Below are 25,399 nucleotides of genomic sequence, written 5' to 3'. Positions count from 1 at the left end.
CGGACCGTGATGCCCCAGGGCGTTGGCTGGCCAGATGTGGGAGGCTACTCTCCTGCATTGGGTCCTCTCCTACCACCTGCGCATCGGGTTCCACGCCAGAGTATCCGCGGACCCCAGGCTACTCGCGTGGAGGTCATCCCTTCGCGTCACTACCAACTGTCGGGCTACACCTACCTCCGCAGTACCGCATGGGACTGATGTAGACTTGCTTGTTAGTGTTAGATGCATTCGCCGCGAGCCTGTGTGCCGCCTATGATGTCTTAGCCTGTGTACCGAACTCTGTGTAACGAACTCTATGCATGATCTCTTTTGTAAGATATGCCGACTACTATGTAGTATCTATCGTGCTGCTTTCGTTGTGCATGTTTCATCATGAATGATTCTTGTCTTTGCAAATTTCTCAATGCTGAACTACCCCTGTTATATATTAGCAGGATGGTTAGACCAGGTGGTCGTGGTCGTGGTGGCAACGCCCCACCACCGCCTGAGTACATGGCTGGGATGATGCAACAGTTTGAGCTGAATCGTCAGTTCATGGAGAATATTATGGCTCAGTTTCCTCGCCCCAATATGAACCAGCAGCCAACCCAAGTGACTCTGCAGGATTTCATGCGCCTCAACCCAACCGTGTACCGCAGCTCAACTCAGCCTCTGGATGCTGACGACTGGCTCCGTGACATCACCTATGAGATGGAGTCTGCTGATGTAGCCCCTGCCAGCTATGTCACCTTTGCTTCCTTCTTCCTGAAAGGACCCGCGGCTCAATGGTGGGACAGCCACAGGCGTACTCTGCCAGCTGGAACAATCATCACCTGGCCAGACTTCCAAGCTGCCTTCCGTGCTCGCTTCATTCCTCAGGGAGTCATGGACCGGAAGAAGCGTGAGTTCCGCAACCTCACCCAAGGCAACAAAACTGTGGAAGCTTACCAGCGGGAGTTTCTGGACTTGTCCCACTATGCTGAAGAGGACATTGCAACTGATGCACGCAGACAGGAGAAGTTCCGTGATGGCCTTCAAGCTGACATCAAGCTCGCACTTCTAGTGCATGACTTTGCTGATTTCGCCACTCTGGTGAACAAAGCCATCAATGTCGAAACTGGTCTGCAGGAATACCAGAGCTCTCACAGGCGCAACCGTGACACGGGCTCATCTTCGGGCCCGTCTTCGCAGAAGCGCAAGATATGGATTCCCAACAGCATGTACCAGCCGAATGCACCTGCCCCAAGGCAGACCTATGCTGCACCTCGTCTGCCTGCTCCTCCAACTAGGCAGCCAAGACTTCCAGCTCCACCACCACAAGCTCCTGTTCCCACTCCCAATAATGGTCTCTGCTACAAGTGTGATCAGCCAGGTCCACCGTGCTAGGGATTGCAATCAGAACCAGAATCAACTGGCCCTCCCCACAGCTGGCCGTGGAAGCAACCAGCCTCGCAACAACAATGCCAAGTCTTATGGTCGTGTTCATGCCAACCACGTTGATCTCAATGAAGTTCTAGACCAGCCTGCTACCGTGATGGGTACACTCCTCGTAAACTCAGTACCTGCATCTGTTTTATTCGATTCAGGAGCATCGCATTCATTCATGTCAGAAGATTTTGCATACAAGCATGACATTAAATGTGAGGAGATGAACACTTCGGTATTGGTAAAACCCCCGTGGGACAATGTCAAACCTCACTGGTTGGCATCGATGTCCCCGTGGAAATCGAAGGGCTGGAATTCTATGCCTCTCCCATTATCCTGAAGTCGTCTAACATCGACCTCATTCTGGGAATGGATTGGTTGAAAGCGCATACTGCTTCTATAGTTTGCGCCACTAAGGTCGTCCATCTGCTACACCCTTCTGACGAAATAATAGCTTACCAAGCTCATCTAGTTCAGAACGCCGAGGCACGACTTTATGCCTTGAATGCGTTGAACGCTGCACCACTCGAGGGCATTGAAAACATTCCCGTCGTTCGTGAATTCCAAGACGTCTTCCCAGAAGAACTTCCAGGGATTCCCCCTGCTAGAGCTGTCGAGTTCATCATCGACTTGAAACCCGGCACCACCCCTATAGCTAAACGACCCTATAAGATGCCGCCGCATGAACTCATTGAGCTTAAGGAGGAAATCGACAAATCTCTTGTCAAAGGTTTCATTCGCCCAAGTTGCTCTCCTTGGGGAGCACCTTCTCTCTTTGTTAAGAAAAAGGATGGGACAAACCGATTAGTCCAAGACTACCGTCCTATAAACCAAGCTACCATTCAGAATAAATATCCTCTTCCTCGGATCAATGATCTTTATGATCAACTGGCTGGCTCATCAGTGTTCTCCAAACTCGATTTGAGGCTAGGTTACCACTAGATCCGTGTTCGTGAAGAGGATATCCCAAAAACTGCCTTCGTGACTCGGTATGGATCATACGAGTACACCGTCATGTCATTCGGCTTAACGAATGCTCCCGCCACCTTCTCTCGTCTGATGAACTATATATTCATGGATTACCTCGACAAGTTCGTCATGGTTTATCTGGACGATATCCTTGTATTTTCCAAGAACGAGGAAGAACATGCTGGACATCTTCGTCTGGTGCTAGAAAAGCTTCGAGAGCACCAACTGTATGCTAAGTATTCCAAGTGTGAATTCTGGCTCCCCGAAGTAACCTATCTTGGGCATGTCATCTCCAAGGATGGTATTGCCATCAACCCTGAACGAGTTCAGGCTATTCTCGATTGGACTCCTCCGAAGAATGTCAAGCAAGTCCGAAGTTTTCTCGGTCTCGCCAGCTATTGCCGTCGATTCGTCGAGAACTTCTCCAAGATTGCTAGGCCTCTGACTAATTTGTTGCATAAGGGTGTCAAGTTCGAATGGACAGAAAAGTGTTAGGAAAGTTTTCAGGCGCTCAAAGACAAGTTGACCTCTGCCCCCGTGCTTGCTCCACCTGATACTAAGAAGGACTTCGTCATTTACTGCGATGCTTCCCGTCAAGGATTAGGCTGTGTCCTAATGCAAGAGCGCAGAGTGATTGCTTATGCCTCTCGTCAACTGCGCCCTCACGAAGAAAACTACCTAGTTCACGACCTCGAGTTTGCTGCTGTCATTCGTGCACTAAAGCAGTGGCGACATTACCTTCTCGGTAATCGTTGTGAGATCTTCACCGACCACCAAAGTCTGAAGTATCTGTTTACTCAGCCAGATCTGAACCTTCGCCAGCAGAGATGGATGGAGACTATTGCAGACTTTGACGTGGGTATATCTTATACCCCCGCAAGGCTAATGTAATGGCTGATGCCTTGAGCCGCAAGTCTTACTGCAACCACCTCCAGGTTCACCAAGTTCAGCCCTCGCTTGTCGAAGAATTTAGAAAGTTGAACCTCCATATTGTTCCTCCTGGAGCACTCGCTCCCCCTCCCCCGGAGTTCCGCAAGATGAATCTTCTTGTTGTTACTAAGGGTTCTCTAAATACCCTGGATGCCATACCAGATCTCGTAGCTGGTATAAAGACTATTCAAGGTTATGACTCTGAAGTCCATAAGATTAAACGCCATCTAGCAGAAGGAAAGCCCTCATTCTTCACTATCGCCGACGATGGCACCTTGTATTTCAAAGGACGCCTAGTGGTACCATGTTCGAAGAAAAACCTAGATAGGACTAAAAGGGTTATGCAAGAAGCCCATGATACGCCTCTGTCCATCCATCCTGGTAGTACAAAGATGTACCAGGATATTCGTCAAAGATTCTGGTGGTCTAATATGAAGCAGGACATTGCTCGTTATGTTGCTGAGTGTGACGTTTGTCGCCGAATCAAAGCAGAGCATCAAAGGCCTGCTGGAACTCTGCAACCTATCTCTATTCCTGAATGGAAATGGGACCATGTTGAAATGGACTTCGTCACTGGATTTCCCAAATCGCAGAAAGGTAATGATGTTATTCTTGTCGTCATTGACCGGCTTTCCAAAGTTGCCCATTTTCTGGCGGTCAAAGAGACAATCACTGCTAGTCAGCTTGCTACTCTCTACATGGCCAGAATTGTATCACTTCACGGTATTCCACTAGTTATCAGTTCAGACCGTGGCAGCTTATTCACTTCAAGGTTTTGGGCGAGTTTCCAAGAAGCTATGGGAACTCATCTGTTGTTCAGTACTGCGTTTCATCCTCAGTCGCAAGGACAGGTTGAACGTGTCAACCAAGTTCTCGAAGACATGCTTCGAGCTTGTGTAATATCATTCGGCAAGAAATGGGAGGAATCTCCTCCATATGCCGAGTTCTCTTATAATAATAGCTATCAAGCTAGTCTGAAGATGTCCCCCTTCGAAGTGCTATATGGACGAAAGTGTTGAACCCCTCTGAACTGGTCAGAAACGGGGGAACGTCCACTCTTTGGTCCGGATATTATCCAACAGGCCGAAGAACAAGTTCGCATTATTCATGAGAATCTCAAGACTGCTCAGTCATGTCAGAAAAGTCAGTATGACCGTCATCACCAAGACATGGTCTATCAACCTGGCGAAAAGGCTTATCTTCGAGTTACACCAATGAAGGGTGCACACCGCTTCGGGATCAAAGGAAAGCTAGCTCCCCGCTATATTGGTCCTTTCACTATTCTCGAAAGGCGTGGAAAGGTGGCATATCAATTGGAGCTTCCGTCGAACCTTTCTCAGGTTCACGATGTGTTCCATGTGTCACAACTCCGACGCTGCTTCAAGGACCCAATCCGAGCAGTGGATCATGAAGTGCTTGAATTGCAACAGGACCTCTCCTATAAAGAGCATCCGGTCTGCATTCTCGACCAAGCTGAACGCCGCACACGTCAGAAGGCGATCAAGTTCCTCAAGGTCCAGTGGTCGAATCACTCTGAAGACGAAGCCACCTAGGAACGCGAGGATCGTCTTCGTGATGAATACCCCGCACTGTTTCCTTCTACCTCCTAAATCTCGGGACGAGATTTCTTGTAGTGGAGGATAATTATAACGCCCGGATAATTAAGCTACAATGAATCTCCGCTAATGATGCCACGTCACCTCGGTTACTGTTGATAAACCCGCGTAGTTCGAAACCCAGTTCAAAATTCAAATTTAAAATAAAGGCAAACAATAAAAGTTTTCAAATATTAAAACTAAATGTTCGGGTGGATTCAAATAAATCATGGATAGTTATGATGGAGAAACCACACTTATATAAAATCTTTAAATACTCTAAAATGAATAAAACAGTAGTCAAAACAATTATTGAAATGCATTTTATAATTAATAAAATGTTAAACTATTCTATTTAGGTGTTAAACTTTTTATTGCAGTGGGTTTAGTGGTAGTACTAAGTTAGGGATCATTCTTGTATTTTAACAAACTAAAATAAAATGAGGAACAAGATAAAACAGAAAAGATATAAGATAAATAAAAAGGAAAAACAAAAACAGAAAACTAATAAAAAGAAAGAGCCCCCTGTTGGAAATATGCCCTAGAGGCAATAATAAATTGGTTATTATTATATTTCCTTGTTCATGATAATCGTTTATTATCCATGCTAGAATTGTATTGATAGGAAACTCAGATGCATGTGTGGATACATAATCAACACCATGTCCCTAGTAAGCCTCTAGTTGACTAGCTCGTTGATCAATAGATGGTTACGGTTTCTTGACCATGGACATTGGATGTCGTTGATAACGGGATCACATCATTAGGAGAATGATGTGATGGACAAGACCCAATCCTAAGCCTAGCACAAGATCATGTAGTTCGTATGCTAAAGCTTTTCTAATGTCAAGTATCATTTCCTTAGACCATGAGATTGTGCAACTCCCGGATACCGTAGGAGTGCTTTGGGTGTGCCAACCGTCACAATGTAACTGGGTGACTATAAAGGTACACTACAGGTATCTCTGAAAGTGTCTGTTGGGTTGGCACGAATCGAGACTGGGATTTGTCACTCCGTGTAAACGGAGAGGTATCTCTGGGCCCACTCGGTAGGACATCATCATAATGTGCACAATGTGATCAAGGAGTTGATCACGGGATGATGTGTTACGAAACGAGTAAAGAGAATTGCCGGTAACGAGATTGAACAAGGTATCGGGATACCGATGATCGAATCTCGGGCAAGTATCGTACCGCTAGACAAAGGGAATTGTATACGGGATTGATTAAGTCCTTGACATCATGGTTCATCCGATGAGATCATCGTGGAACATGTGGGAGCTAACATGGGTATCCAGATCCCGTTGTTGGTTATTGACCGGAGAGTCATCTCGGTCATGTCTGCATGTCTCCCGAACCCGTAGGGTCTACACACTTAAGGTTCGGTGATGCTAGGGTTATAGAGATATTAGTATGCGGTAACCCGAAAGTTGTTCGGAGTCCCGAATGAGATCCCGGACATCACGAGGAGTTCTGCAATGGTCCGGAGGTAAAGAATTATATATAGGAAGTGCTATTTCGGCTATCGGGACAAGTTTCGGGGTCACCGGTATTGTACCGGGACCACCGGAAGGGTCCCGGGGGTCCACCGGGTGGGGCCACCTGCCCCGGGGGCCACATGGGCTGTAGGGGGTGCGCCTTGGCCTGTATGGGCCAAGGGCACCAGCCCCAAGAGGCCCATGCGCCAAGAGATAAGGGAAAGGAAGAGTCCTAAAGGGGGAAGGCACCTCCGAGGTGCCTTGGGGAGGATGGACTCCTCCCTGGCCGCACCCTTCCTTGGAGGAAGGGCCAAGGCTGCGCCCCTCCCCCTCTCCCTTGGCCCTATATATAGTGAGGGGAAGGGAGAGCAGCAACACCTAAGCCCTGGCGCCTCCCTCTCCCTCCCATGACACATCTCCCTCCTCCCGCAGCGCTTGGCGAAGCCCTGTTGGAATCCCGCTACTTCTACCATCACGCCATCGTGCTGCTGGATCTCCATCAACCTCTCCTTCTCCCTTGCTGGATCAAGAAGGAGGAGATGTCGCTGCTCCGTACGTGTGTTGAACGCGGAGGTGCCGTCCGTTCGGTGCTAGGATCATCGGTGATTTGGATCACGACGAGTACGACTCCATCAACCCCGTTCTCTTGAACGCTTCCACGCGCGATCTACAAGGGTATGTAGATACACTCCTCCCTCATTGCTAGATGACTGCATAGATAGATCTTGGTGACACGTAGGAAAATTTTGAATTTATGCTATGTTCCCCAACAGTGGCATCATGAGCTAGGTCTATGCGTAGTTACTATGCACGAGTAGAACACAAAGTAGTTGTGGGCGTCGATATTGTCAATTATCTTGCCATTACTAGTCTTATCTTGATTCGGCGGCATTGTGGGATGAAGCGGCCCGGACCAACCTTACACGTACGCTTACGTGAGACCGGTTCCACCGACTGACATGCACTAGTTGCATAAGGTGGCTAGCGGGTGTCTGTCTCTCCCACTTTAGTCGGATCGGATTCGATGAAAAGGGTCCTTATGAAGGGTAAATAGCAATTGGCATATCACGTTGTGGTTTTCACGTAGGTAAGAAACGTTCTTGCTAGAAACCCATAGCAGCCACGTAAAACATGCAAACAACAATTAGAGGACGTCTAACTTGTTTTTGCAGGGTATGCTATGTGATGTGATATGGCCAAGAAGAATGTGATGAATGATATGTGATGTATGAGATTGATCATGTTCTTGTAATAGGAATCACGACTTGCATGTCGATGAGTATGACAACCGGCAGGAGCCATAGGAGTTGTCTTTATTTATTTATGACCTGCGTGTCAACATAAACGTCATGTAATTACTTTACTTTATTGCTAACCGGTAGCCATAGAAGTAGAAGTAATAGTTGGCGACACAACTTCATGGAGACACGATGATGGAGATCATGATGATAGAGATCATGGTGTCATGCCGGTGACGATGATGATCATGGAGCCCCGAAGATGAAGATCAAAAGGAGCAATATGATATTGTCCATATCATGTCACTATTTGATTGCATGTGATGTTTATCATGTTTATTCATCTTGTTTACTTAGAACGACGGTAGTAAATAAGATGATCCCTCATAATAATTTCAAGAAAGTGTTCCCCCTAACTGTGCACCGTTGCGACAGTTCGTTGTTTCGAAGCACCACGTGATGATCGGGTGTTAGATTCTAACGTTCACATACAACGAGTGTAAGATAGATTTACACACGCGAAACACTTAGGTTGACTTGACGAGCCTAGCATGTACAGACATGGCCTCGGAACACAAGAGACCGAAAGGTCGAGCATGAGTCGTATGGTAGATACGATCAACGTGAAGATGTTCATCGATGATGACTAGTCCATCTCACGTGATGATCGGACACGGCCTAGTTGACTCGGATCATGTAATCACTTAGATGACTAGAGGGATGTCTATCTGAGTGGGAGTTCACAAGATGAACTTAATTATCCTAAACATAGTCAAAAGGTCTTCGCAAATTATGTCGTAGCTCGCGCTTCAGTTCTACTGTTTAGATATGTTCCTAGAGAAAATTTAGTTGAAAGTTGATCGTAGTAATTATGCAGACTAGGTCCGTAAACTGAGGTTTGTCCTCATTGCTTCATAGAAGGCTTATGTCCTTAATGCACCTCTTAGTGTGCTGAACCTCGAACGTTGTCTATGGATGTTGCGAACATCTGACATACATATTTTGATAACTACGTGATAGTTCAGTTAAACGGCTTAGAGTTGAGGCACCGAAGACGTTTTGAAACGTCGCGAAACATATGAGATGTTTCGAGGGCTGAAATTGGGATTTCAGGCTCGTGCCCACGTCAAGAGGTATAAGACCTCCGACGATTTTCTTAGCCTGCAAACTAAGGAGAAAAGCTCAATTGTTGAGCTTGTGCTTAGATTGTCTGAGTACAACAATCATTTGAATCGAGTGGGAGTTGATCTTCCAAATGAGATAGTGATGTTTCTCTGAAGTCATTACCACCAAGCTGCTTGAGCTTCGTGATGAACTATAATATATCAGGGACATATATGATGATCCTTGAGATATTCGCGATGTTTGACACCACAAAAGTAGAAATCAAGAAGGAGCATCAATTGTTGATGGTTGGTGAAACCACTAGTTTCAAGAAGGGCAAGGGCAAGAAGGGATACTTCATGAAACGGCAAATCAGTTGCTGCTGTAATGAAGAAACCCAAAGTTGAACCCAAGCCCGAGACTAAGTGCTTCTGTAATAAAGGGAACAGCCACTGGAGCAGAATTACCCTAGATGCTTGGTAGATGAGAAGGCTGGCAAAGTCGATAGAAGTATATTGGATATACATTGTGTTAATGTGTACTTTACTAGTACTCCTAGTAGCACCAGGGTATTAGATACCAGTTCGGTTGCTAAGTGTTAGTAACTCGAAATAAAAGCTACGGAATAAACGGAGACTAGCTAAAGGTGAGCTGACGATATGTGTTGGAAGTGTTTCCAATGTTGATATGATCAAACATCGCAAGCTCCCTCTACCATCGAGATTGGTGTTTGCGTTGAGCATAGACATGATTGGATTATGTCTATCGCAATACGGTTATTCATTTAAGGAGAATAATGGTTACTCTGTTTATTTGAATAATACCTTCAATGGTCTTGCACCTAAAATGAATGGTTTATTGAATCTCGATCGTAGTGATACACATGTTCATGCCAAAAGATAGTAATGATAGTACCACCTACTTGTGGCACTACCACGTAAGTCATATCGGTATAAAACGCATGAAGAAGCTCCATGTTGATGGATCTTTGGACTCACTCATTTTTGAAAAGTTTGAGGCATGCGAACCATGTCTATTGGTGTATATGCATGAAGAAACTCCATGCAAATGGACCGTTTGGACTCACTCGATTTTGAATCACTTGAGACATGCAAATCATACCACATGGGCAAGATGATTGAAAGCCTCATTTTCAGTGAAATGGAACTAGAAAGCAACTTGTTGGAAGTAATACATTTTGATGTGTGCAGTCCAATGAGTGCTGAGGCGTGTAGTGGATATCGTTATGTTCTTACTTCACAGATGATTTGAGTAGATATTGAGTATATTTACTTGATGAATCACGAGTCTGGATTATTGAAAGGTTCAAGTAATTTCAGGGTGAAGTTGAAAGATCGTCGTGACAAGAGGATAAAATGTCTATGATATGATCATAGAGATGAATATCTGAATTACGAGTTTGGCACAGAATTAAGACATTGTGGAAATTGTTTCACAACTAATACAGCCTGGAACACCATAGTGTGATGGTGTGTCCGAACATCATAACTGCACCCTATTGGATATGATGCATCCATGATGTCTCTTATCGAATTACCACGATAGTTTATGGGTTAGGCATTAGAGACAACCACATTCACTTTAAATAAGGCACCACGTAATTCCGATGATATGACACCGTATGAACTATGGTTTAGAGAAACCTAAGCTGTCATTTCTTAAAAGTTTGGGGCTGCGATGCTTATGCGAAAAAGTTTCAGGCTGATAAGCTCGAACCCAAAGCGGATAAATGCATCTTCATAGGACACCCAAAACAGTTGGGTATACCTCCTGTCTCAGAACCGAAAACAATAAGGGATTGTTTCTAGAATCGGGTCCTTTCTCGAGGAAAAGTTTCTCTCGAAAGAATTGAGTGGGAGGATGGTGGAGACTTGATGAGGTTATTGAACCATCTCTTCAACTAGTGTGTGGCAGGGCACAGGAAGTTGTTCCTGTGGCACCTACACCAATTGAAGTGGAAGCTTATGATAGTGATCATGGAACTTCAGATCAAGTCACTACCAAACCTCGTGGGATGACAAGGATGCGTACTACTTCAGAGTGGTACGTAATCCTGTCTTGGAAGTCATGTTGCTAGACAACAATGAACCTACGAGCTATGGAGAAGCAATGGTGGGCCCGGATTCCGATAAATGGCTCGAGGCCATAAAATCCGAGAGAGGATCCATGTATGGAAACAAAGTGTAGACTTTGACAGGACAGCTCGATGGTCGTGAGGCTGTTGAGTACAGATGGATTTTAAAAAGGGAAGACGGACAATGATGGTAAATGTCACCATTAAGAAAGCTCGACTTGTCGTTAAGATTTTTTTTCCAACAAGTTCAAGGAGTTGACTATGATGAGACTTTCTCACTCGTAGCGATGCTAAGAGTCTGTTGGAATTATATTAGCGATTACTACATTATTTAAAAAATCTTGCAGATAGGATGTCAAAACATTGTTTCCTCAACGATTTTCTTGAGGAAAGGTTGTATGTGATACAACCGGAAGGTTTTGTCAATCCTGAAAGATGCTAATAAGTATGCAAAGCTCCAGCAATCCTTCTAAGGACTGGAGTAAGCATCTCAGAGTTGGAATGTATGCTTTGATAAGATGATCAAAGTTTTGGGTGTATACAAAGTTTATGAGAAACTTGTATTTCCATAGAAGTGAGTGGGAGCACTATAGAATTTCTGATAAATATATGTTGACATATTGTTGGTCAGAAATGACGTAGAATTTCTGGAAAGCATATAGGGTTATTTGGAAAGTATTTTTCAATGGAAAGCCTGGATTAAGCTACTTGAACATTGAGCATCAAGATCTATAAGGATAGATCAAAATTCTTAATGGTACTTTCAAATGAGCACATACCTTGACATGATCTTGAAGGTGTTCAAGATGGATCAGTCAAAGAAGGAGTTCTTGCCTGAGTTGTAAGGTATGAAGTTAAGACTTAAAGCTCGACCACGGCAGAATAGAGAGAAAGGACGAAGGTCATCCCCTATGCTTAAGACATAGGCCCTACAGTATGCTATGCTGTGTACCGCACCTGAAATGTGCCTTGCCATGAGTCAGTCAAGGGGTACAAGAGTGATCCAAGAATGGATCACAAGACAGCGGTCAAAGTTATCCTTAGTAACTAGTGGACTAAGGAATTTTCTCGATTATGGAGGTGGTAAAAGAGTTCGTCGTAAAGGGTTACGCCGATGCAAATCCAGATTATTCTGAGTAGTAAACTGGATTCATATAGTAGAACAGTTATTTGGAATAGCTCCAAATGTAGCGTAGTAGTTGCATCTACAAGATGACATAGAGATTTGTGAAGTACATACGGATCTGAAAGATTCAGACCCGTTGACTATAACATCTCTCACAAGCATAACATGTTCAAACCCAGAACTCATCGAGTGTTAATCACATGGTAATGTGAACTAGATTATTGACTCTAGTAAACTCTTTGGGTGTTAGCCACATGGGGATGTGACCTTGAGTGTTAATCACATATCGATGTGAACTGGATTATTGACCCTAGTGCAAGTGGGAGACTGTTGGAAATATGCCCTAGAGGCAATAATAAATTGGTTATTATTATATTTCCTTGTTCATGATAATCGTTTATTATCCATGCTACAATTGTATTGATAGGAAACTCAGATACATGTGTGGATACATAAACAACACCATGTACCTAGTAAGCCTCTAGTTGACTAGCTCGTTGATCAATAGATGGTTACGGTTTCCTAACCATGGACATTGGATGTCGTTGATAACGGGATCACATCATTAGGAGAATGATGTGATGGACAAGACCCAATCCTAAGCCTAGCACAAGATCATGTAGTTCGTATGCTAAAGCTTTTCTAATGTCAAGTATCATTTCCTTAGACCATGAGATTGTGCAACTCCCGGATACCGTAGGAGTGCTTTGGGTGTGCCAAACGTCACAACGTAACTGGGTGGCTATAAAGGTACACTACAGGTATCTCCGAAAGTGTCTATTGGGTTGGCACGAATCGAGACTGGGATTTGTCACTCCGTGTAAACGGAGAGGTATCTCTGGGCCCACTCGGTAGGACATCATCATAATGTTCACAATGTGATCAAGGAGTTGATCACGGGATGATGTGTTACGAAACAAGTAAAGAGACTTGCCGGTAACGAGATTGAACAAGGTATCGGGATACCGACGATCGAATCTCGGGCAAGTATCGTACCGCTAGACAAAGGGAATTGTATACGGGATTGATTAAGTCCTTGACATCGTGGTTCATCCGATGAGATCATCGTGGAATATGTGGGAGCCAACATGGGTATCCAGATCCCGCTGTTGGTTATTGACCGGAGAGTCATCTCGGTCATGTCTGCATGTCTCCCGAACCCGTAGGGTCTACACACTTAAGGTTCGGTGACGCTAGGGTTATAGAGATATTAGTATGCGGTAACCCGAAAGTTGTTCGGAGTCCCGGATGAGATCCCAGACGTCACGAGGAGTTCCGGAATGGTCCGGAGGTAAAGAATTATATATAGGAAGTGCTATTTCGGCTATCGGGACAAGTTTCGGGGTCACCGGTATTGTACCGGGACCACCGGAAGGGTCCCGGGGGTCCACCGGGTGGGGCCACCTGCCTCGGGGGCCACATGGGCTGTAGGGGGTGCCTTAGCCTATATGGGCCAAGGGCACCAGCCCCAAGAGGCCCATGCGCCAAGAGATAAGGGAAAGGAAGAGTCCTAAAGGGGGAAGGCACCTCCGAGGTGCCTTGGGGAGGATGGACTCCTCCCTGGCCGCACCCTTCCTTGGAGGAAGGGCCAAGGCTGCGCCCCCCCCCCCTCTCCCTTGGCCCTATATATAGTGAGGGGAAGGGAGGGCAGCAACACCTAAGCCCTAGCGCCTCCCTCTCCCTCCCATGACACATCTCCCTCCTCCCGCAGCGCTTGGCGAAGCCCTGTTGGAATCCCGCTATTTCTACCACCACGCCGTCGTGCTGCTGGATCTCCATCAACCTCTCCTTCTCCCTTGCTGGATCAAGAAGGAGGAGACGTCGCTGCTCTGTACGTGTGTTGAACGCGGAGGTGCCGTCCGTTCGGCGCTAAGATCATCGGTGATTTGGATCACGACGAGTATGACTCCATCAACCCCGTTCTCTTGAACGCTTCCGCGCGCGATCTATAAGGGTATGTAGATCCACTCCTCCCTTGTTGGTAGATGACTCCATAGATAGATCTTGGTGACACGTAAGAAAATTTTGAATTTATGCTACGTTCCCCAACACCCCCCCGGGCGAAACGGCCCAGCTGGCCGACCAGGCCGCCCACCAGGCCGGCCCACGCGGCCCCTTCACCCCCGTGGCCTATAGGCCACCCCACCCCGACCGAAACCCTAACGCCCCACTCGTCCCCCCACTCGCTCTCCCCCTCCTCCCCGATCCAGATCGGATCGGGGGAACGAACCCCGCCGCGACGACCGCGCCGCCCCTCGCCGTTGGACGCCGCAGCCTGGAGCCCGCGCCACCTCGCCGGCCTGCCTCCACTACCTCGCCGGCCTGCCTCCTCTTCCTCGCCGGCCAGTATCCTGTCTCCGCCACGCTCGTCGTCGCCGTCGTCCTCCCCAACAACCGCTGCCCCGTTCCCTACACCTTCCGTGAGCAGCCCTCCTCTCTCCCCGTCCCCGTTGCCCGTTCCAGCCACCGCGCCGCCAAGCCCCACCCCTATGTGATGTCGGCGTCGACTGCGCGCGCAAGGCCGCACCTGCCTGCTCGACCCGCTCCTCACGCCCGGTCGTGCCCTATGCACGTGCACACTCGCCGCCGCCCCGTGCTGAGGCTCCGCGCGCGCCGTGCTCACCCACCGGCCGCCCGCGCCATCCACGGCTTGCGCGTGTGCCGCCCCCATGCTCGCGATGCTCCCCTCGCCCCGATCGCTATTGCGTCCGCCGTCGCTCGCCGTCCCGCCATTTGCCCGCGCCACGACTTCGCTCCCCGCCCCGGCACCACCCCGACGTGGCCTCGCCGCTGCCGCTGTCGTCCCAGGCGGCCGGGCTTGCCGTGCCCATGGCCGGTGCCCCCCTGTCGATCTGGGCATTTGCCCAATCGGGCCTGTTCCTGCGCCCGTAACCTGCGCGCCCGCATACCAGCGGTGCCCGAATCGCTGTGGCCCTCTGGGCCACTAACTAGGGGGCCCCACGCCCGAGAACGTAAAATGAAAATAATAAAAGGAATAATAATATTAATTAATTAATAATTAACTTAAAATAATTCTGTTAATTAACTAATTAAACCTAATTAACCTACTAAGATAACCTAACTACTGTTAATTAGTCTTAGTCAATGACGAATGGGACCCACACGACTGTTGACCCAGTCAACAGACAGTTGACTAATGACATCATGCTGACATCACGCTGACATCATAATTACATTTTCTAATTAAATTAATTCTGTTAATTCTAAAAATGAATTAAATCTTTAAAATCAATATAAAATTATCCGTAACTCGGATGGAAAAACTTTGTACATGAAAGTTGCTCAGAACGACGAGACGAACCCGGATACGCAACCCGTTCGTCCGCCACGCATCCCTAGCATAGCGAACACGCAACGTTTCCCCTCCGACTCCTCTGCCCGAAAACGCGAAACACCGGGGATAATTTCCCGGATGTTCCTCCCCTTCACCGGTACCACCTCGTACCGCGTTAGGGCACACCTAGCATCACGCTTTGTCATGCCATGCATCGTCATGCTTTTGTTTGCATTATATTTATTGTTTTTCCCCCTCTTCTCTCGCTAGACATCGAGACCGACGCCGCTGCTACCCAGTACGACTACGGTGTTGACGACCCCTCTCTCTTGCCAGAGCAACCAGGCAAGCCCCCCCCCCTTTGATCACCAGATATCGCCTACTCTTTTCTCTACTGCTTGCATTAGAGTAGTGTAGCATGTTACTGCTTTCCGTTAATCCTATTCTGATGCATAGCCTGTCCTTGCTACTACTGTTGATACCTTTACCTGCAATCCTAATGCTTAGTATAGGATGCTAGATTATCATCAGTGGCCATATATTCCTGTCCGTCTGCCATGCTATATTATCGGGCCGTGATCACTCAGGAGGTGATCACGGGTATATACTATATACTTTATACATGATACATGTGGTGACTAAAGTCGGGTCGGCTTGTGGAGCACCCGCGAGTGATTCACGGATTGGGGCTGAAAGGACCTTTGTCCCAACGGCCCTCTGTGTGGATCTTTGTGGCGAAGCGACAGGGCAGGTTGTGACCACCTAGGAGAGAGGTGGGCCTGGCCCTGGTCGGTGTTCGCGGATACTTAACACATTTAACGAGATCTTGGTATTTGATCCGAGTCTGGCTACTGGCTTATACGCACTAACCATCTACGCGGGGACAGTTATGGGCACTCGACGTCGTGATATCAGCCGAAGCCTTCGTGACGTCAGTGACTGAGTGGCGCGCGCCGGATTGGACCATAAGCCTGCTCTTGTATTAAGGGGGCTAGTTCTGCTTCCGGCCGCGTACGCAACGTGCAGGTGTGCAATGGGCGATGGGCCCAGACCCCTGCGCCATAGGATTTAGACCGGCGTGCTGACCTCTCTGTTGTGCCTAGGTAGGGCTGCGACGTGTTGATCTTCCAAGTCCGGGCATGACCCAGGAAAGTGTGTCCGGCCAAATGGGATCGAGCGTGTTGGGATATGTGGTGCACCCCTACAGGGAAGTTAATCTATTCGAATAGCCGCGATCTTCGGTAACAGGACGACTTGGAGTTGTACCTTGACCTTATGACAACTAGAACCGGATACTTAATAAAACACACCCTTCCAAGTGCCAGATACAACCGGTGATCGCTCTCTCACAGGGCAACAAGGGGAGGATCATCGGTTAGGATTATGCTATATGATGCTACTTGGAGGTCTTCAGTCTACTCTCTTCTACATGCTGCAAGACGAGGCTGCCAGAAGCGTAGTCTTCGAAAGGACTAGCTATCCCCCCTTATCCCGGCTTTCTGCAGTTCAGTCCACATATAATAGCCTTATTCCTGTTGATACCAATGCATACATATGTAGTGTAGCTCCTTGCTTGCGAGTACTTTGGATGAGTACTCACGGTTGCTTTCTCCTTCTCTTCCCTCTATCCTTTCTACCTGGTTGTCGCAACCAGATGTTGGAGCCCAGGAGCCAGACGCCACCGTCGACGACGACTCCTACTACACCAGAGGTGCCTACTACTACGTGCTGCCCGCTGACGACGACCAGGAGTAGTTAGGAGGATCCCAGGCAGGAGGCATGCGCCTCTTTCGATCTGTATCCCAGTTTGTGCTAGCCTTCTTAAGGCAAACTTGTTTAACTTATGTCTGTACTCAGATATTGTTGTTTCCGCTGACTCGTCTATGATCGAGCTCTTGTATTCGAGCCCTCGAGGCCCCTGGCTTGTAATATGATGCTTGTATGACTTATTTTATTTGTAGAGTTGTGTTGTGATATCTTCCCGTGAGTCCTTGATCTTGATCGTACACATTTGCGTGCATGATTAGTGTACGGTTAAATCGGGGGCGTCACAAGTTAGTATTTGGCCTTATCAGAAAGCAAATAACTCTTCCAACATAAAATAATTTCTAATAGTACCAAAATTATGTGTATTTGGCCTTATCAGAAAGTTTAGGTCAAGAGCTTCGATTTGCAAAAAGAATGAACTCAAACGGAGTTACGGAACTCAAGTTATGAGCAAAAGAAGTTTGAATATGAATCTGAACAAAGTTCGAAATTTGAAAATTTCAAAAAGTTGACATGACAGGTTAACTGGATAGGTGAAAACAAGACGAAACTATAGACGTTGGTTTCATCTAATTTGAATGAACGAGTAAAAAGTTATGGCTATTTGAAAAATCAGGGACAAGCTGTTTTACGAAAGTAAAATAACTACGGCTGAGAAAATTCTATGTCTAATGTATAAATACAGAGACTAATTGATAATATAATTATTCTACCGAACTAGTCTAGAAATAATAAGCTACGGAAGTATATATGAAGAAAGATACCTTTATAAGATAGCGAAAAAAAATAACTTCGGAGAGAGGAGACAATTTTCAGAAGTCCCGCCGGAGAAAAGAAATAATTTTTCTTTAGTGAATCTAGTCAAAACAAAATATCTATTTAACTCGAATCGGATGATTTTTGAAGGCTCTATGGGTCTATGTTTATTGATGAAAAAAGGCTTAAAGGTTAAAGGCTAGGCAACGTGGGACTAAACGTAGATAAAAAGAAAAGAAACAGAGAAGAAAAGAGGCGGCTTGCATGGGCCTAAAGGCCTTCGGCCGGCCGTGCGCGCACGCTGCGGCTGCAGCTTTTTTTTTTAAACAAAATTCGGCCTAAGAAAAAAATGAAAAGGCTGGCTGGGCCTGGCCCAAAAAAAAGAAGGGACGCCCACTGGTACTATGATGCGCACGTGTGTAATATTTAGGGATAGGCCGCATGTACAGTTTTTTTAAATAGAAACAGAAGGATAACCTGAATAAAGAAAAATAAAATAATTTTTTTATATAGGCATACTGTATATCAAAAATTTCAAGAAAAGATTTTCTACAACACGAACATTTCTCTAGTGCCAAATAAAATTCACAAAAGTTCAAATAATACAAACAGTGCTACTTCTAGAATAAAACCCAATAAAAATCATTTTAGAAATATCAAAATGATTTCAAAATTATTTCTCTCCAATTTTCTGATGTAGGGAATTATTTTACCCTATTTTCCATTAATTTTTTTTGGAGAAAAATAATTAGAATAAAACCCAAATAACTCCAAATTGAAAATAATTTCAAACGGACTTTAAATTTGATCCTTTTAAACTTCCAACTTGTATTTTTGAAGAAGTCATTTTATCTTCTCTCGTGAAGATCATTGAGTTGCTTAAAGTTCTGAATTTGAAATATTTTCAAATGAAATTCAAATATTTTCAAAACCCTTTGTTATTTATTTAAATGGAAGAAGTCATATTATCTTCACTCCATGGTTTTGTGATGAAAAGAATTTGAATTCATGGAGATCAAAATGAAAAAAGAATGTTTGGGAAAGTCCTTTTATTCCCTCTCATTTAACTTTTAAAAAGTTTCAAATTCACTCACTTTCAGTCAATCAATCAAACAATCAATCAAATCTATCTATTTATTATAACATTTCAAAATTTAGAATTTTGGGATGTTACACATTCACGACAACTTCATCTATGTCCGCAACCTTGCCCGAAGGCTACATCGAAGCAAGACATCTATGTTGCTTTTCAAACTTGATATCAAGAAGGCCTTTGATTCCGTGAGATGGGACTACTTAATGGATCTTCTTCAGCACCTTGGCTTCCCCGCGCGCTTCAGGGGCTGGGTCTCGGCGCTCGTCACCTTGGCTACCTCGAGAGTGTTTCTCAACGGCACGGTCGGAGACCCTATTAGGCATGGGAAGGGATTGCGGCAAGGAGACCCGATGTCTCCGCTTCTTTTTGTGCTTGCCATCGATCCCCTGCACCACATTCTCAACAAGGCCACGACCCAAGGCAAACTACATCCCATCAGAAGAAATACTGCAACTCTTCGTGCCTCCCTCTATGCGGATGATGCAGCCATTTTTGGGAAGCCCACGAAGGAGGACGTCTCCTGCTTTGCCTCCATCTTAGGCGACTTTGGTGAGGTCATGGGTCTAGTCACCAATTGTAGCAAGAGTCTGGTGGCCCCAATTCGATGTGCTGGCCTTGACCTTCCTGAAATCCTGCAGCTCTTCCCCGCCAAACTCACGAGTTTCCCAATGACTTACTTGGGACTGCCACTGTCGGTGAAGAGACTTAAGGCGGTTCATTTCTTGCCTCTAGAGGACAAAGTTGCGCGCAGGCTCGCCCCTTGGATTGGCCTCCTCATGGCCGCACCTGGGAGGGCTGTTCTGGTCAAGGCGGTTCTCACCGCCATAGCTATCTACAGCATTACTTCACTGATCCTGCCAGCGGAGGTGATGAAGCGTATTGATGCCTTACGACGTGCATTCCCTTGGGCCGGTTGCGACAAAGTCACTGGTGGCAAGTGTAAAATCAATTGGGACAGAGTTTGCAGTCCTAAAGCTATGGGCGGCATGGGCATCCTAAGCCTGGACAAATTTGCCACTGCCCTCCGCTTGAGGTGGCTTTGGAACGAGTGGGCGGAGCAGCCAAAGCCGTGGGTTGGGTTAGGCACCCCTTGCAACGAGGCTGACAGGGACCTTTTCGCGGCAACAACGAGGGTCGTGGTTGGAAATGGAGACAAGGCTTCCTTCTGGACGTCCCCCTGGCTTGATGGTCTCAGGCCGATGGACATCGCCCCTAAAATCTTTGAGATCTCCAAAAAGAAAGATTCCTCTGTCAGGAAGGCCCTCACTGATGATCTATGGATTTCACAAGTTGACATGGCAAATGGCATTACCGTCGAGCACATACAGGAGTTTACCATCCTTTGGGAGAAGTTGGACGGGATAATCTTAGATCAAGCCACGAATGACACGATCATTTGGAAACTTATAGAGCGTGGTAGCTACTCCACTTCATCGGCCTATTCGCTACAGTTCGAGGGGCGCACCTCCACACCACTTCTAAAGACCGTTTGGAAAGTCTGGGCTACACCAAAATGCAAGTTCTTCGCTTGGTTGATCATTCACAACAGAGTATGGATGGCAGATAGATTACAACAGAGAGGGTGGCCAAACTGCGGTTTGTATCCCCTTTGTAGCCAAGTCCAGGAGTCTGCGGCACATCTCCTCTTCCAATGCCGATTCTCGGTTGCAGTTTGGAATGCGGTTAAGGCGAGGACCAGACTGAGCAATATTGTCACAGCAGACTGGGCGGCTATGCAAAGTGTCAGGCATTGGTGGACTGAGATGGTGCTTACGCGCTCGTCTAACGAAAAAGGGATGGCCTCCCTCCTCATGCTTATCTCTTGGGAACTTTGGAAGGAGAGGAATGCTAGGGTCTTCCGAAACGTCTCCGCGCCTTTGATGATTCTCGTGGAAAAAATCATGGATGAGGCGACCATGTGGGCTTTGGCGGGTGCCAAAGGGCTTGATGTAATTTTACACCGTGAGTAGTTGATTTATCTTGGCCATTGTATGGCTGTTGTCCTCGAACTCTGTTACAACTCTCTCTTAATTAATGAAATGACAAATCTTTTGCCTTGTTTCAAAAAAATATTAAATCAATTTTATCAGTTAAACTATAAGTTCATTTTTGAAATAATTTATATATTTGAACTCCTGGCGCCAAGACCTTTAGAATAGAACAATCTTAGATGCATTTCAAACACTTTTAAATTTCAACATTTCACATTTTATATGTGAAACAAACCCATTTCACTAGAAAATGTGTGAAATCCTATTTCAATGGAAATATGTGAAACCAACCTATTTCATTAGAAACCTAAATATGAGACTGAAATGACAAATTGTGAAACATATTATTTAGAAATGTGAACCAGTTTATTTCAAAAGAGTGAAACATGTTATTTGGAAAATGTGCAATTGAAATAGATGTATATTTTTAAATAACCCAGTGAAAAGTGAAAAGTAGGTTCTCAATTCTGAAATAGCAATCAGATAAAATGAAATTATAATGCATCTTTGTGAAATTGATTATTTGAAAATGTGAAACAATTTATTTCAACAGGGTGAAATAGTTTATTTAAGAAATGTGCAACTGAAATAGATGTATTTTGTGAAAAACAACCCATTGAAATGTGAAATGTAGAATGTAAACTTGTGAAACTGATTATTTGGAAATGTGTAACAATCGTTTTCAGAAGAGTGGAATATGTTACTTCAAAAATGTGAAATGAAAAGATGTGATTTATGTGAAGCAAGACAATGAAAAGTGAAATGTTTGTTCTGAATTGTGAAATGTAGGTTCTGGGTAAAATAGTAACCACAAAAAGTGAAATTATAGTGTGTCAATGTGAAACTGATTATTTGGAAATGTGAAACAATTTTATTATAAAAAAGTGAAATATGTTATTTGACAAATGTGCATTTTAAATAGATGTATTTTTTGTAAAACAAGCCAGTGAAAAGTAAAATGTAGGTTCTGAATTGTGAAATATTAACTACATAAAGTGAAATTGTAATTTAGCATTGTGAAACTGATTACATCGAAATGTGAAATGTACGTTCAAATTTAAATGTTGTTAAAAAATATGCAAAATTGGTCTCATTTTAAAGGTTACGGAACAAGGAGTTCAAATATAAAGAAAAGTTTCGAAAACCGGATATATGACTTAAAAGATATGGATGTTTTAAATTAGGTAAAGTAAAATGAAAGGTTGAATGTATTGCATGGGAGAAGAGCCGGCATGTCATCTTAAAATTCACGAAGTCACTGTAGGCGCCTTGTCGTTCACGGGAACGTCACCTCTCACTGAAAGCACATCGCCGGAAATCCTGAAATAAATCCAGGAATAATGCGAGCACCAGGACTTGAACTCTGGTGGGCTGGGGATAACACAGTTCCTCTAACCATCCAATCACATATTGGTTCGCGCACCGCTCAATTTTTCACTTTAATACATACTGGCATCCCCGGAATTGCAGCATTTTAACTCAAAAATACTTGCAAAGGGCATTACTCACTTTTTGGTTAAGTTGTGAAGATTCACTATATAGCAAACTCCAAATGATAGGTTTGTACTGTACCAGTGTCACTTTGGAGAGGGCGCCAAAGTTGGATTTGTCTCCACATATAAAGGGCTAAACAGAAAGCCAGCTGGTGCTTATTTATGAGATAGAAACTGATCACAGGACACATGGATCAAACCCCTTGCATGCGCACGTTCTCAAAACAGTGGCTAGCAAACTTACGGACACATACATCCATCCTTGAGTTTATCTTAGAACAAAACATCCATCCTTGAGCATCACGGAAAAATACACAACAGAAAGCACGAGTGAACGGCTGTATGCAGCGGAAAGCATCCAAAATGGAAAGCTGTATCTGTATGTATGCACCCGGCGTCGTTTCTGGCCCAGACGGCTCACGCGCCCCTCACGCCCTGAAGGCTTATGTGCAGTGCATGTTGAGAGACACTTCTGGCTATGGTCCATAGATAAGCATGCGCGGCTGGAGAGTTTAGCAAGGGAACGTCGCAGAGAGGGCGAGCACCAGGTGTACGTGCATCCAGTCTTGCGTGAATTAGGGTGGCACGCATCCAGGCCTTTTTAAGATTTTAACACGAGGACTGCTTGTCTGCTTTGCTCAAGCGCGCGTGGGGACGAAAGCTGTTTCAGCAAAACAATGGACAGATACGTGATGCTGAGACTATATAGAGGCCGCCCTCCTCGTGCCCATCTTCCCACTCATCGCAATCACCTCTAGTGACCGAGTTTGCAGTTTTGCTAAGGTAACACATCTGTCTTAGTTTGGTTCTTACAGATACTGCTGAGATTGAGCATTAACTGATCGAGGGTACGTGCGTGCGTGCATGCAAACGCAGGGTGATGGGGACCGAGCAAGCGAAGGAAGGAAGGGGAGCGGGGGAGGAGCGCGTGGTGGTGCGCACGGGGCCGAGGCCGGCGCTGCCGGCGCCGCAGCAGCGGGCGGTGGACCAGTTCTGGAGGGAGCGGCAGGAGGATATGGAGGCGACGGTGGACTTCAACGACCGCATACTGCCCATGTCCCGCCTCAAGAGGCTCATCCGCGCCGAGGAGGACGGCATGCTGATCGCCGCCGACACGCCGGCGTACCTGGCCAAGCTCTGCGAGCTCTTCGTGCAGGAGCTCGCCCTGCGCGCCTGGGCGTGCGCCCAGTCCCACCACCGCCGCATCATACTGGAATCGGACATCGCCGAGGCCATCGCCTTCACCGAGTCGTACGACTTCCTCGCCACCGTGCTCCTCGAGCACCAACGGGAGGCGCGGCTGGTCGGCCGTGCTGCTACGCCGACAACACCCGTGGTGACGGCGGCGAGGGCGAGGCTCATCACCAGGAAGCGCCACATGCCGGACCCGAATCCTCGGCGGCCGGTGCATGGGGTGCGGAGAATTCGTCCCCGTGCGCTTCCTGTCACGCCTACTTCGCCGCCGCCGGACGTTCGCTACGTGCCGGTTCCGTTTCCGTTCCCTTCGGCGCCGATCGGAGCCACAGCGACGGCGGAGGGGCTGATGATTATCCCACCCATCAACGCCGCGACTACGGGTCGCGCGTTCTTCCTGGACATGAACAGCGGCACTAGCTTCGCAGGTGAAAACTCTGCTGCTGAAACTATGGCATCTCCTCCTCCGGCAGGGCCTGCAGGAGCAGTGGCGCTGCCCAGTGTCCATCCTGCCGCTTACTACCTGTGCGCTTACCCGGTGACCAACGACGTTGAGGCCTTCGCCGTTGGCAACACTGATCCTGATGTCATCCCACCGGAGATTGTAGTGGGAGACGTCGCCATTCCACCGGAGATTATAGAGGGAAACGTCGCCGATGGCAACGGCGACGGCGGACAGCAGCAGCAGCAGACCGAAAACCTTGGTGGTAATGGTGAGAATGTGGTGGTGCCGCAAAGCAATGATGTGCAGGAAGATGGTGCAGATGGGATGTTCCTGGAGGAGATCCTCATGGATGAAGACCTGATGTTTCCCGACGCCGAGCTTTTTTCGTTGGTGGGCGCTGCACCTGATCCGGAGGATTTCATCGTCGACCAAGATGTTCTCGACGACGTCTTCGCCAACCCGAGCAGCAGCGCAAGCAGCGACTGAACCGAAAGAAGATCAGAGCGGGACGCAGCATCAGTTAATTCATCTATCGTCTCTCGACCTGCTACTCTATGCTAGCCGCTATATCGGTTAATAAATTTGGGAATAAGTTTGTGTTGTGCGTGTGACCTGGACTGTATGGTTCGCCCTGAATTTATCGTATTGCAATATATAGCCGTGATTGTGTGTACTCAAAACACTGAGTATCTCCAGCAGTTTGGCCCGCCATCGTACCCAGGAGGCCTTTGTGCTTTCCGCCAGCGTTATTCGGCTTGGGAGGGGGGGGGGGGGGGGGGGGGGGGCACACGTTTCCAGCCGCGCCCCCATGTTTCGGCCCCAAATGCACAAAAATTCAAAATTCTCTTTCCCACTTTAAAAAAAGACACATATTCGGCGATCATCATGCTACAGGTCGACGATCGAATATAGCCAAAGTTCGACGATCAAAAGGGCAGGAACCATAGACATGGAATTCAAATGGCAGGCTACTCTACCATAGGGGTGGGAGAGCTCGGTGTAGGCGTTGTGGGCGCAGTTGCAGTGCTCGGCGTTGGCGTGGGCGCAGTTGCAGTGCTCGGCGTAGGCATGGGCGCAGTTGCAATGCTCGGCGTTGGCGTGACAGTGGTCGCCGCCGGTCCCGGCATCTGGTTCAAGATAAGGTCGCGCTCCACCAGGTACCACGTCTTCACCTGCTGGTTCATCGTCGCCATGTCTGCTCCCATCGGGAACTCCAGGTCGGTGTTCCTCTTCTTCGTGACGACGTTGGTCCTGAAAAGGTCGAGCTTGACATCCTGTTTCGTCATCAATGCCAGCCACCTCGCCTCGGACTTCTCCTCCCTCTTGGCGGTGTGGCTCCTGGCGTCAGCGATGCACTGTTCTATCGACGACTGCAGCCATTCGGCAGCGGGCGCCGAGTACCTTGGCTTTCTTGTTGCCATCA

At 46.8% G+C, this 25,399-nt stretch overlaps 1 protein-coding gene across 1 annotated transcript; it reads left to right on the top strand.

The window, feature by feature from the left end:
- Window positions 1–22,986: 22,986 nt before the first annotated feature.
- Window positions 22,987–24,656, top strand: LOC123151378 (uncharacterized). The gene is made up of 2 exons (XM_044571105.1): window positions 22,987–23,120; window positions 23,214–24,656. Exon 2 carries the CDS (start codon window positions 23,218–23,220, stop codon window positions 24,460–24,462), a length of 1,245 nt encoding a protein of 414 aa, XP_044427040.1. The 5' UTR covers window positions 22,987–23,120; window positions 23,214–23,217; the 3' UTR covers window positions 24,463–24,656.
- The last annotated feature ends 743 nt before the right edge of the window (window positions 24,657–25,399 follow it).

Source organism: Triticum aestivum, chromosome 7A, assembly GCF_018294505.1.
Source record: "Triticum aestivum cultivar Chinese Spring chromosome 7A, IWGSC CS RefSeq v2.1, whole genome shotgun sequence".
In the NCBI taxonomy this organism is placed as follows: Eukaryota; Viridiplantae; Streptophyta; class Magnoliopsida; order Poales; family Poaceae; genus Triticum; species Triticum aestivum.
Note: the sequence above shows the minus strand (reverse complement) of the source record. Positions and strands in the feature narration are given on the sequence as shown.

Excerpts from the sequence above, each read along its gene's own strand:
- LOC123151378 (XM_044571105.1), top strand. The coding sequence starts at position 23,218 with ATGGGGACCGAGCAAGCGAAGGAAGGAAGGGGAGCGGGGGAGGAGCGC.